We start from the raw sequence: 13,591 nt of genomic DNA on the forward strand, positions 1-13,591 counted from the left end.
GCACGGTCACGCCTGTTGGTTCTTGGTTCCTCAGTGGTGGAATGTCCACCAGACAGGGTGGTTTGAGTATCTCAGAAACTCCTGGGATTTTCACACACAACAGTCTCTAGAGTTTGCAGAGAATGCGGTGAAAAACTAAAAACATCCAGTGAGCAGAAGTACACTTTGTTAATACGAGAGGTCAGAGGAGAATGGCCAGACTGGTCAAAGCTGACAGGAAGGTGACAATAACACAAATAAACACATATTACAACAGTGGTGTGCAGAAGAGCATCTCTGAACACACAGCGCATCATAACTCTAAGTGAATAGGCTACAGCGGCAGAAAACTTTTATTAAGTCTAATAAATAAGAATAATAATAAATAGGGGGGAGTGGGGCCAAATCTAACACGGGGCAAAATGTAACAGACTTTTCGGGTGGTTTCATTTGAGCTTGAGGAATGTTACATATGTATATTTATATTTATATAAATATATATATATATATATATATATATATGCTATCTTTACGTGGTAACATCATCTGAGAACCAGAGGATAACGTAAGCTACAGTCTTGTAGTTTTAATGTACTTAGATTTTCAACTGATAGGTAGGCTATAAAAACATACATTAATACATTAAAGGCTGTGTTTGTCCCCTATACCATCAAATTGTATTAAATCACATTACTCTGTCGAAACTTTTAAAGCTATTATGACTGGTAAGGGCACCCCTCACCACGGGGTGAAATCTAACATTTCACTACCAGTATATTTATGATCAAATTGCTAGTGAATGGTATGTCCCAGAAATGTTGTTAGTTAAAGAACTGAGCCAGATACGAAAACTGTTATTACCCCGATGTCCCTGGGTGTATATGCCAAAATAGTTGAAGTTATTATCATGATTTTGTTTAATTCATGTTTGCAGTTTCATTCATTTTTCTCAAATAAATCGGTGTAGTCTTATAAAAAAAATATCTTTGAAGGAATATTTTGCAAATAGACATTTTAAAATTCTCATCTTCTTCAACATCCTCATCCAGCACCATTTCTATTTGGTGGGTACATAGAATCCCCATTGGTCTGCGATGCTATTGACTCCGCGGTGCAAAAACGGCGCAACCGCCCATGGTACTCTCCTTCCCTAAATACTTCTTGGCAGGCAGCTTTTCTGTAATGTATTTTCTCAAATATATCTGTATCTATGTTACTGAGCGAACTAGTTTGCAAAACCTGTCGCCGTTCTAGCTCGACAAGCTACTGCCTAACAGGCTTCTCCCAGAGAAGGAAAGTACCTTGGGCAAGACCGTGGTCAAGAAACATTTTTCGTGCCAGCCAACCAATAACCTGTGTATACGTCACTGATATTCTGCGCACCACGTTTTGCGCTCTGTGGCGCTAGGAAGGTGCGTCACAGCTTGGTGTGGGAGTTGAAGATCGAGAGGCTGGTGTTTTCACTTTAATTTTTTAATCAGTTAAAAATAATTATTCGGTTCATATTTATCGCGGATCACTGGGCCATTCCTATCCGTGTTTGGAGAGCTGATTTTGGGGACGCCCTGTGGTTCCTACCTGCATAAGACGACTGCGTAAAACTACCGTTGGTTGTGTAGAGATGAGCGTGGAGGCGTACGGGCCAAGCTCACAGACTCTCACCTTCCTAGACACCGAGGAAGCGGAGCTGCTCGGAGCCGATACCCAGGGCTCGGAGTACGAGTTCACCGACTTTACTCTGCCCAGCCAGACCCAAACGCAGGGCCATACGCAGAGTCAGTTGGACAACCAGGTACTGGTGCATTTCGTTGGTTTGTAGTTTACATTTAAAACGGCTTGCTTGGTAGCGCGATGCGAATGTTTGTTTTCAAGCACGCCTGCTAGCTAATGCCAGCTAACCAGCCATTGCTGTGAATAGTCAGTTAGACCAGGTAGTTACGCAGCCAGGTTAGGTATCAAATGTTCGTTGCTAGTTCGTTTTTAAGTTAAAATGTTGTTTGTTTTTGCATGCTGATTTCTAGTTATCTAACGCCATCGTTGCTCTCGGAATCTATGATAGCCATCTGTGTAACTTTACAGGCTAGCTAACCGTTAGCCAACTTGCCAGGTATCGTTACGTTTTAGTTTTTGCAGGTTAATTTGCCTCGCTAGCTACACGGCTGAGTAGGTACACCGGAGGTGTGAGTGCGCTGCGCGGAATGGTTTAGTCTCGGCACCGCCGTAGTACCGCCCGCGCAGTGGAACTGAAACTTGTGTGTTCGAAAAAACAGGACGCTTTTTCCTGTTGCGTGTCAGACGTCGGAAGCCTCCGAGAAATGTCAGGCAAATAGAAGTTTCTGTAACTAACTTTTCACCATGTAACTTGCACTATTTCAGGCTTGTAGCCGACCCGTAGCCTCAAAATGTCATTTAAATACCCAAGATCTAGGTAACTAGGTACATTGAATCGTGGTGTGTAACTTATGTCATGTCTTTTGGTGCCATATAACGATATTTTAAGCTGACGTTACCTCAATGTTTATGTTATAGCTAACGTTATATGCAAGCTGCAATTACGTGCTAATGTTTATAGCCGTGACAATGACATCATTTGGAGAAAGGGTATTAAGGGATTCGTTTGTGAATTGTTTAAAATGGTTGGTTTTTCCAATTTGAGATCTTTGAAGTGTATTTAACGTTACGTTACGTTTACCGTCCATTAGGAAAGTAATGAAAGGGAAATTACTGCTTGATTTAAAAAAAAAAAAAAAAAAAGTTTTCATCAACAGAAATAATTAGGCCTACTGCAGTGCTGGTGTTTGAGAGCAGCCGTTTAAAAGAGGAAGTTGTGTGATGCAGCGCGGCTAATGACGGGCTGCGTGTCGCTTCCGCAGGTGATCGTCTCCGACGGGCTCCTACAGAATGGCGGTCTTGACGAGGCGGTCTCGAAGAGCAGTCAGCTTCTGGCCGAGTTGAACTTCGAGGAAGATGAGGGAGGACACGTATTACACCAAGGCTCTGCCCGTGCACGCCTGCAGGTAGAGACCGGCCGTTTAAACTGTGTCCCCAGGACTCCCTGAAAATCCGCCCACTGTATGATACTAACGGTTAAAACCATTCCTCCTCGCGCTGTAAGACCTTCTTGAAAACACTACAAGTTGGTTTCCACGGATGCTGCACTTTGGTAATTACAGGGGGCTACTAGGTGATTTAAAGACGTATTTAGTGTGAAACCGCTGACTTCTCTATTGGTTCTTTTTATGCACCACTCAAGAAATTGTCCTTATCTACACACTGACTGAACACAATGATGAGACCTTTTTGACAGTTGACGCTCATGAGTGAGGAAGATCTCTGTGGCTGGAAGTGGATGACTGCATATCTCTCTCTCTCTCTCTCTCTCTCTCTCTCTCTCCTCTCTCTCTCTCTCTCTCTCTCTCTCTCTCTCTCTCTCTCTCTCTCTCTCTCTCTCTCTCTCTCTCTCTCTCTCTCTCTCTCTCTCTTCTCTCTCTCTCTCTCTCTCTCTCTCTCTCTCTCTCTCTCTCTGTAGCTACTGTGGGATCCAGGACCCTGCTTGCGTGGTGTACTGTAACACCAGTAAGAAATGGTTCTGTAATGGCCGTGGAAACACCTCTGGCAGGTAGATGCTGTTTAATGCCGATCGGTTGAGTGTGTGCTGTTTAATGGCGATTGGCCGAGTGTGTGCTGTTTAATGGCGATTGGCCGAGTGTGTGCTGTTTAATGCCGATTGGCCGAGTGTGTGCTGTTTAATGGCACGTGGTTGAGTGTGTGCTGTTTAATGCCGATTGGCCGAGTGTGTGCTGTTTAATGGCGATTGGCCGAGTGTGTGCTGTTTAATGCCGATTGGCCGAGTGTGTGCTGCTTAATGCCGATTGGTTGAGTGCCGCATTACACCCTCAACCAATTCCCATTAAAGGAGGAACATGGTGGTTAGTCACACTTTCTTGGTATTTATATGCAATTTGCACAAGAGTGGTGATTGGTTGAGGGGGTGATGTTCAATGGTGATTGGCTAATGCTGTGTTGTTTAATGATGATTGGTTGAAGGTGTGATGATTTGGATGGTGTGACTGTCTCCCCTTAAGTGTGTGAGTTTTGGGGTGACTGTGTGATGGTTTTGGGGTCTCTGTGCGATGGTTTTGGGGTCTCTGTGCGATGGTTTTGGGCCGGTCTCTTGCAGCCACATAGTGAACCACCTGGTCCGGGCCAAGTGTAAGGAGGTGGCCCTGCACAAGGACGGGCCCCTGGGCGAGACGGTCCTGGAGTGCTACAACTGCGGCTGCCGCAACGCCTTCCTGCTGGGCTTCATCCCGGCCAAGGCCGACTCGGTGGTGGTGCTGCTGTGCAGGTGAACCCCAGGCCCAGTCCTTACATCACATTACACTACGCTACACATCACACTACACTACACTACGCTACGCTACGCTACACTACACTACGCTACACATCACACTACACTACACTACGCTACGCTACGCTACGCTACACTACACTACATTACACTACATTACACTACACCACACTACACCACACTACACTACATCACATTACACTACATCACACTACATTACACTACGCTACACTACACCACACTACACTACATTACACTACACTACACTACGCTACGCTACACTACACTACATTACACTACATTACACTACACCACACTACACCACACTACACTACATCACATTACACTACATCACACTACACTACATTACACTACACTACACTACACTACACTGCACTACGCTACACCACGCTACACTACGCTACACTACACTACATTACACTACACAACACTACACTACGCTACATCACACTACACTACATAACACTACACTACACTACGCTACACTACGCTACACTACATTACACTACGCTACGCTACGCTACACTACACCACACTACGCTACGCTACACCACACTACACCACACTACACTACATTACACTACACTACACATTACACTACATCACACTACATTACACTACACTACACTACACTACATTACACTACATTACACTACATTACACTACGCTACATTACACTACATAACACTACATTACACTACGCTACACATTACACTACACTACACATTACGCTACACTACGCTACACCACACTACACCACACTACACTACATTACACTGCACTACACATCACACTACATCACACTACATTACACTACACTACACTACACTACATTACACTACACTACACCACACTACACTACACTACACTACATCACACTACACTACATTACACTACACTGCACTACGCTACACTACATTACACTACATACCACTACATTACACTACGCTACACTACACTATATTACACTACATTACACTACACTACGCTACACCACACTACACTACACTACACTACACTACACTACACTACATCACACTACACTACATTACACTACACTGCACTACACTACACTACATCACACTACATTACACTACATTACACTACACTACGCTACACTACACTACACTACGCTACACATTACACTACACACTACATTACACTACATTACACTACACTGCACTACACATTACACTACATCACACTACACTACGCTACACTACACTACACTACACATTACACTACACTACTCACTACACTACATTACACTACACTACACATTCACTACACAACATTACACTACACACTACACTACATTACACTACACACTACATTACACTACACTACACTACATTACACTGCATTACACTACATTGCACTACACACTACATTACGCTACGCTACATTACATTACACTACATCACATTACATAATGTCACATTAGACTATATTACAGGACATTACACTGCATTACAGTATACTACCTCTCATTCCATTACACTACAGGACATTATATTACATCATATTACACTACACGGCATTACATTAAATCACTTTATTCTGTATCACCTTGAGCAAGGCCCTTAACCCTGCATTGTTCCAGGGGGATTGTCTCCTGCTTAGTCTAATCAACTGTAAGTCGCTCTGGATAAAAGTGTCAGCCTAATGACATGGAATGTGATGTAACAAGAACAGTAACTTTAACAATGTGAGCCTCCACTCCGATGGACAATAACATTCCATATTTGTGTTTGTGTTTGCACGTGTGCGTTATGTGTGTGTGTTCCTATGTCTTTGTGTGTGTGTGTGTGTGTGTGTGTGTGAGCCAGGCAGCCGTGTGCCAGTCAGAGCAGTCTGAAGGACATCAACTGGGACAGCTCCCAGTGGCAGCCCCTGATCCAGGACCGCTGCTTCCTCTCCTGGCTGGTGAAGATCCCGTCGGAGCAGGAGCAGCTCCGTGCCCGGCAGATCACCGCCCAGCAGATCAACAAGCTGGAGGAGCTCTGGAAGGTGCCCCGCCCCGTCACCTGTCCGTCAGCCTGTGACATCACCACACTGTACACGCCCCGTCACCTGTCTGTCAGCCTGTGACATCACCACACTGTACACGCCCTGTCGCCTGTCCGTCAGCCTGTGACATCACCACACTGTACACGCCCTGCCACCTGTCCGTCAGCCTGTGACATCACCACACTGTACACGCCCTGTCACCTGTCCGTCAGCCTGTGACATCACCACACTGTACACGCCCTGTCACCTGTCCGTCAGCCTGTGACATCACCACACTGTACACGCCCTGTCACCTGTCCGTCAGCCTGTGACATCACCACACTGTACACGCCCTGTCACCTGTCCGTCAGCCTGTGACATCACCACACTGTACACGCCCTGTCGCCTGTCTGTCAGCCTGTGACATCACCACACTGTACACGCCCCGTCACCTGTCCGTCAGCCTGTGACATCACCTGAAAGAACACACCCCTTTGCAGAGCTTGCCATTGCTGCATGTGTCTGGTACATTACACAATATCACACAATAATGATATAATTATGTCATTTAGTGGCAGTTTTGGCCACTAAGAGAGCGTGTGGAGTGAGAGAGCGTGTGGAGTAGGGAACAGCCGTTCTGTGAGAGTGCGTGTGGAGTAGTGAACAGCTGTTCTGTGAGAGAGCGTGTGGAGGAGTGAACAGCTGTTCTGTGAGAGAGCGTGTGGAGTGAGAGAGCGTGTGGAGTAGGGAACAGCCGTTCTGTGAGAGAGTGTGCGGGAGTGAACAGCTGTTCTGTGAGAGAGTGTGCGGGAGTGAACAGCCGTTCTGTGAGAGAGCGTGTGGAGTGAGAGAGCGTGTGGAGTAGTGAACAGCCGTTCTGTGAGAGTGTGTGTGCGGGAGTGAAGCGTTTGAGCGCTCCCCTGCGCCCCCTGCAGGAGAACCCGGGCGCGACGCTGGAGGACCTGGAGAAGCCGGGCGTGGACGAGGAGCCCCAGCGGGTTCTGCTGCGTTACGAGGACGCGTACCAGTACCAGAACATCTTCGGCCCGCTCGTCAAGCTGGAGGCCGACTACGACAAGAAGCTCAAAGAGTCCCAGGTGGGCCGGCGAGAGGGGTTCACTCATTCACGCATTCTGTCGTTTGTCTATTATTAAAACAATGTATTTATTTACCACCTTCAAGCGCAGACTGAAGACGCTTCTCTTCAAGCTGCACCTCTCCCCGTCCATTCCTACCGCCATGTAAACCTTAACTGTTGTCTTTACCTGTCTTATCTACTTGTGTCATTAGGATGATACCTTTGCTAGTTTGTTTAGCTAGGTAAGCAGCCAAAAATTATAAAAAAAAAAAATTAAAATCTGATCAAATAGGCCCTGGTCCTTATCTTTGTTGTGCAGGTAGCAGTTTAAATTGTATTTCCCTCTAGGTCTTTCAGCGCACTTATCCCTGGTTATGGGGTATGCACTTTGCACTTTGTTGTACGTCGCTCTGGATAAGAGCCTCTGCCAAATGGCATTAATGTAATTTGTGTATAAATCGGGTTCTATTTATTTATGTGCAGCTGGGACTAGGTAGGGTTAAGTGTCCAGCGACAGAGTGTGGCTGTGGCTGTGCGGCAGAGTGTGGCTGTGCAGGACAGAGTGTGGCTGTGCAGGACAGAGTGTGGCTGTGCAGGACAGAGTGTGGCTGTGCAGGACAGAGTGTGGCTGTGGCTGTGCAGGACAGAGTGTGGCTGTGGCTGTGCAGGACAGAGTGTGGCTGTGCAGGACAGAGTGTGGCTGTGGCTGTGCAGGACAGAGTGTGGCTGTGGCTGTGCAGGACAGAGTGTGGCTGTGGCTGTGCAGGACAGAGTGTGGCTGTGCAGGACAGAGTGTGGCTGTGGCTGTGCAGAGACAGAGTGTGGCTGTGGCTGTGCAGGACAGAGTGTGGCTGTGGCTGTGCAGAGACAGAGTGTGGCTGTGGCTGTGCAGGACAGAGTGTGGCTGCAGGGACAGAGTGTGGCTGTGGCTGTGCAGAGACAGAGTGTGGCTGTGGCTGCAGAGACAGAGTGTGGCTGTGGCTGTGCAGGACAGAGTGTGGCTGCAGGGACAGAGTGTGGCTGTGCCGGAGTCGCAGTTTAAGTTCTGTTATCACGCGACGTAGTCCGCGGTCGCTGTCCTTGCAACGACGTATGAACGCACTCCAGTCCTCAGAGTGTAAACTACAGTGACATCTGTTGCCAGGCGCAGCAACACCCTGTCGCTGGACTATGACCTGGCCTTTATCTGAGTATTTACACTGGCGGGACACGGCACAGTTTACTGGCTGAATGTGTTTTTTTATTTCAGTCAGAATGAGGGCGTAGCTTTACCTTTAGGGTTAGTGAATGTTGATGTTGCATTGCAGTGTTTAAGTGTGTGGCTGTCAGGGACAGGGACAGGGACAGGGTCAGGGTTAGGGTTAGGGTTAGGGTTAGGGACAGGGTCAGGGTCAGGGTCAGGGTCAGTTCATGTTGATGTTAAAGAGTGTGGCTGTCAGGGTCAGGGACAGGGACAGGGTCAGGGTCAGGGTTAGGGTTAGTTTATGTTGATGTTAAAGAGTGTGGCTGTCAGGGTTAGGGACAGGGTTAGGGACAGGGACAGGGTCAGGGTCAGGGTCAGGGTCAGGGTCAGGGTCAGGGTTAGTTCATGTTGATGTTAAAGAGTGTGGCTGTCAGGGTTAGGGACAGGGTTAGGGACAGGGACAGGGTCAGGGTCAGGGTCAGGGTCAGTTCATGTTGATGTTAAAGAGTGTGGCTGTCAGGGTTAGGGACAGGGTTAGGGACAGGGACAGGGTCAGGGTCAGGGTCAGGGTCAGTTCATGTTGATGTTAAAGAGTGTGGCTGTCAGGGTTAGGGACAGGGTTAGGGACAGGGACAGGGTCAGGGTTAGGGTCAGGGTCAGGGTCAGGGTTAGTTCATGTTGATGTTAAAGAGTGTGGCTGTCAGGGTTAGGGACAGGGTTAGGGACAGGGTCAGGGTCAGGGTCAGGGTCAGTTCATGTTGATGTTAAAGAGTGTGGCTGTCAGGGTTAGTTCATGTTGATGTTAGAGTGTGGCTGTTATTGTGACTGGTGCGCGTTGTCTCCTCAGACCCAGGACAATATCACAGTCCGCTGGGACCTGGGCCTGAATAAGAAGCGCATCGCTTATTTCTCACTGCCCAAGACGGACTCAGGTGGTAATATTTACTGACAAACGCGTCTGTCCCCCAACACCATCACTGTGCGGAGTGCTGCCAGCCCATCTCATCGCCCTGTGTGCGCGCGTGTGTGTGCGTGCGTGCGTGTGTGTGCGTGCGCGTGTGTGCATGCAGGGTCTGCCTGTGTGTTTATACTTGGGTTTTGCATGTATGGCCCTGTGCGTATGTTTGTACGAGCATGTCTTGCGTGTTTTATTTTGTTTCCTCATTGGAACGGCCATCACATTCACACCAACACATTCACATTTACACATCATTCACAGCTTTCCAATGCAGACCACTAACTTCCTGTCCTCTTCCTCTCTGGGTGTGATTGGCTGTCCTGATTGGTTGGGCCACCTGATTGGTGCAGACATGCGGCTGATGCAGGGCGATGAGATCTGCCTGAGGTATAAAGGAGACCTGGCTCCTCTGTGGAAGGGCATCGGCCACGTCATCAAAGTGCCTGACAGTATCCTTCAGCCTATCAGCGCTGCCCCTTCAGCCAGTCAGCCAATCAGCGCTGCCCCTTCAGCCAGTCAGCCAATCAGCGCTGCCCCTTCAGCCAGTCAGCCAATTAGTGCTGCCCCTTCAGCCAGTCAGCCAATCAGCACTGCCCCTTCAGCCAGTCAGCCAATCACCGCTGCCCCTTCAGCCAGTCAGCCAATCAGCAGTGCCCCTTCAGCCAGTCAGCCAATCAGTACTGCCCCTTCAGCCAGTCAGCCAATCAGTACTGCCCCTTCAGCCAGTCAGCCAATCAGCACTGCTCCTTCAGCCAGTCAGCCAATCAGCGCTGTCCCTTCAGCCAGTCAGCCAATCAGCGCTGCCCCTTCAGCCATTCAGCCAATCAGCAGTGCCCCTTCAGTCAGTCAGCCAATCAGTACTGCCCCTTCAGCCAGTCAGCCAATCAGTACTGCCCCTTCAGCCAGTCAGCCAATCAGCACTGCCCCTTCAGCCAGTCAGCCAATCAGCGCTGTCCCTTCAGCCAGTCAGCCAATCAGCGCTGTCCCTTCAGCCAGTCAGCCAATCAGCGCTGTCCCTTCAGCCAGTCAGCAAATCAGCGCTGCCCCTTCAGCCAGTCAGCAAATCAGCTGTGTATGCGCAGGTGCAGGTGTGTGTGTGTGTGTGTGTGTGTGTGTGTGTGTGTGTGTGTGTGTGTGTATGTATGTGCAGGTGTGTGTGTATACAGGTGCAGGTGTGTATGTGCAGGTGTGTGTGTGTGTGTGTGTGTGTGTGTGTGTGTATATACAGGTGCAGGTGTGTGTGTGTATGTGCAGGTGTGTGTGTGTGTGTGTGTGTGTATGCGCAGGTGTGTGTACAGATGTGTATGTGCAGGTGTGTGTGTATGCAGGTGTGTGTGTGTATATACAGGTGCAGGTGTGTGTGTGCAGGTGTGTGTGTGTGTGTGTGTGTGTGTGTGTATGTGCAGGTGTGTGTGTGTGTGTGCAGGTGTGTGTGTGTGTGTATGTGCAGGTGTGTATATACAGGTGCAGGTGTGTATATACAGGTGCAGGTGTGTGTGTCTGTATGTGCAGGTGTGTGTGTGTGTATGTGCAGGTGTGTATATGCAGGTGCAGGTGTGTATATGCAGGTGTGTGTGTGTGTGTATGTGCAGGTGTGTATATACAGGTGCAGGTGTGTGTATGTGCAGGTGTGTATATGCAGGTGCAGGTGTGTGTGTATGCAGGTGTGTGTGTGTATGCAGGTGTGTGTTTTCCTCAGCGGCCGTCTCAGACTACGGCGATGAGATTGCCATAGAGCTGCGCAGCAGTGTGGGCGCTCCAGTGGAGGTGCCGCACAGCTTCCAGGTGGATTTCGTGTGGAAGTCCACCTCCTTTGACAGGTGAGCGCCCCCAGCTGTTGGGAAGTTTACACGTTTGGAATTTGGGGTTAATGGGGACTAAATGTGTGTTTTTGTTATCAGTGGTTAATGGGTACTCTGTGTGTGTGTGTGTGTGTGTGTGTGTGTGTGTACGTGTGTGTGTGTGTGTGTGCTATCTGTGGTTAATGAGGACTCTGGGTGTGTGTGCAGGATGCAGAGTGTGTGTTATCTGTGGTTAATGAAGACTCTGTGTGTGTGTGTGTGTGTGTGTGTGTGTGTGTGTGTGTGTCTGTGGCTGTGTTATCTGTGGTTAATGAGGACTCTGGGTGTATGTTTGTGTGTGTGTTTGTGTGTTAGCTGTGGTTAATGAGGACTGTGTGTGTGTGTGTGTGTTATCTGTGGTTAATGAGGTTTCCCCCTCCCCCCTTTCTGATATCCCTATCTAACCCAAAAAAAAAGAAAAAACAGAAATTGCCCTTATGATGACTATATGTTTAGAACAGCATTCCATGTGTATTTTCCTAGTTATGGATGTGATGCTTTGACTTATGGTAGAACCTATGCACTTGTAAGTCGCTTTGGATTAAAAGCATCTGCCAAATGACTAAAATGTAAATGTAAATGAGGACTCTGGATGTGTGTGTGGGGGTGTGTGTGTGTGTTATCTGTGGTTAATGAGGACTCTGGGTGTGTGTGTGATCTGTGGTTAATGAGGACTGTGTGTGTGTGTGTGTGTGTGTGTGTGTGTTATCTGTGGTTAATGAGGACTCTGCGTGTGTGTGTGTTATCTGTGGTTAATGAGGACTGTGTGTGTGTGTGTGTGTGTGTGTGTGTGCAGGATGCAGAGTGCGCTGAAGACCTTTGCAGTGGATGAGACCTCGGTCTCTGGGTACATCTACCACAAGCTGCTGGGGCACGAGGTGGAGGACGTGGTCATCAAGTGCCAACTGCCCAAACGCTTCACCGCCCAGGGCCTGCCAGACCTCAACCACTCCCAGGTACCCTATCTACCCCCTACCCCTGACCTGCCCCCCCAACCACTCCCAGGTACCCTATCTACCCCCTACCCCTGACCTGCCCCCCCAACCACTCCCAGGTACCCTATCTACCCCCTACCCCTGACCTGCCCCCCCAACCACTCCCAGGTACCCTATCTACCCCCTACCCCTGACCTGCCCCCCCAACCACTCCCAGGTACCCTATCTACCCCCTACCCCTGACCTGCCCCGCCCAACCACTCCCAGGTACCCTATCTACCCCCTACCCCTGACCTGCCCCCCCAACCACTCCCAGGTACCCTATCTACCCCCTACCCCTGACCTGCCCCCCCAACCACTCCCAGGTACCCTATCTACCCCCTACCCCTGACCTGCCCCGCCCAACCACTCCCAGGTACCCTATCTACCCCCTACCCCTGACCTGCCCCCCCAACCACTCCCAGGTACCCTATCTACCCCCTACCCCTGACCTGCCCCCCCAACCACTCCCAGGTACCCTATCTACCCCCTACCCCTGACCTGCCCCCCCAACCACTCCCAGGTACCCTATCTACCCCCTACCCCTGACCTGCCCCCCCAACCACTCCCAGGTACCCTATCTACCCCCTACCCCTGACCTGCCCCCCCAACCACTCCCAGGTACACTATCTACCCCCTACCCCTGACCTGCCCCCCCAACCACTCCCAGGTACCCTATCTACCCCCTACCCCTGACCTGCCCCCCCAACCACTCCCAGGTACCCTATCTACCCCCTACCCCTGACCTGCCCCCCCAACCACTCCCAGGTACCCTATCTACCCCCTACCACTGACCTGCCCCCCCCAACCACTCCCAGGTACACTATCTACCCCCTACCACTGACCTGCCCCCCCCAACCACTCCCAGGTACACTATCTACCCCCTACCACTGACCTGCCCCGCCCAACCACTCCCAGGTACCCTATCTACCCCCTACCCCTGACCTGCCCCGCCAACCACCCCCAGGTACCCTATCTACCCCCTACCCCTGACCTGCCCCCCCAACCACTCCCAGGTACACTATCTACCCCCTACCCCTGACCTGCCCCCCCCAACCACTCCCAGGTACACTATCTACCCCCTACCACTGACCTGCCCCCCCCAACCTCCCCCAGATGTGTGTAATGTGTGGTTTTGGGGTACAGGTTTACGCTGTGAAGACGGTGCTTCAGAGACCCCTCAGTCTCATCCAGGGACCCCCAGGAACAGGGAAGAC

At 49.8% G+C, this 13,591-nt stretch overlaps 1 protein-coding gene across 1 annotated transcript in view; it reads left to right on the top strand.

Annotated features, from left to right (window-relative positions):
- Window positions 1–1,386: 1,386 nt before the first annotated feature.
- LOC133128450 (regulator of nonsense transcripts 1-like) overlaps window positions 1,387–13,591 on the top strand; it is a 25,789-nt gene continuing 13,584 nt past the window's right edge. Inside the window, 12 exon segments of the mRNA XM_061241976.1 lie at window positions 1,387–1,771; window positions 2,853–2,951; window positions 2,953–2,996; window positions 3,509–3,598; window positions 4,160–4,327; window positions 6,181–6,361; window positions 7,276–7,437; window positions 9,449–9,536; window positions 9,910–10,008; window positions 11,271–11,379; window positions 12,197–12,356; window positions 13,521–13,591. The exon segment at window positions 13,521–13,591 is cut by the window's right edge and continues 48 nt beyond it. Coding sequence (XP_061097960.1) covers window positions 1,601–1,771; window positions 2,853–2,951; window positions 2,953–2,996; window positions 3,509–3,598; window positions 4,160–4,327; window positions 6,181–6,361; window positions 7,276–7,437; window positions 9,449–9,536; window positions 9,910–10,008; window positions 11,271–11,379; window positions 12,197–12,356; window positions 13,521–13,591 — 1,442 coding nt within the window. The 5' untranslated portion in view covers window positions 1,387–1,600.

The sequence above is a fragment of the Conger conger genome, chromosome 5 (genome assembly GCF_963514075.1).
Source record: "Conger conger chromosome 5, fConCon1.1, whole genome shotgun sequence".
Lineage (NCBI taxonomy): Eukaryota > Metazoa > Chordata > Actinopteri > Anguilliformes > Congridae > Conger > Conger conger.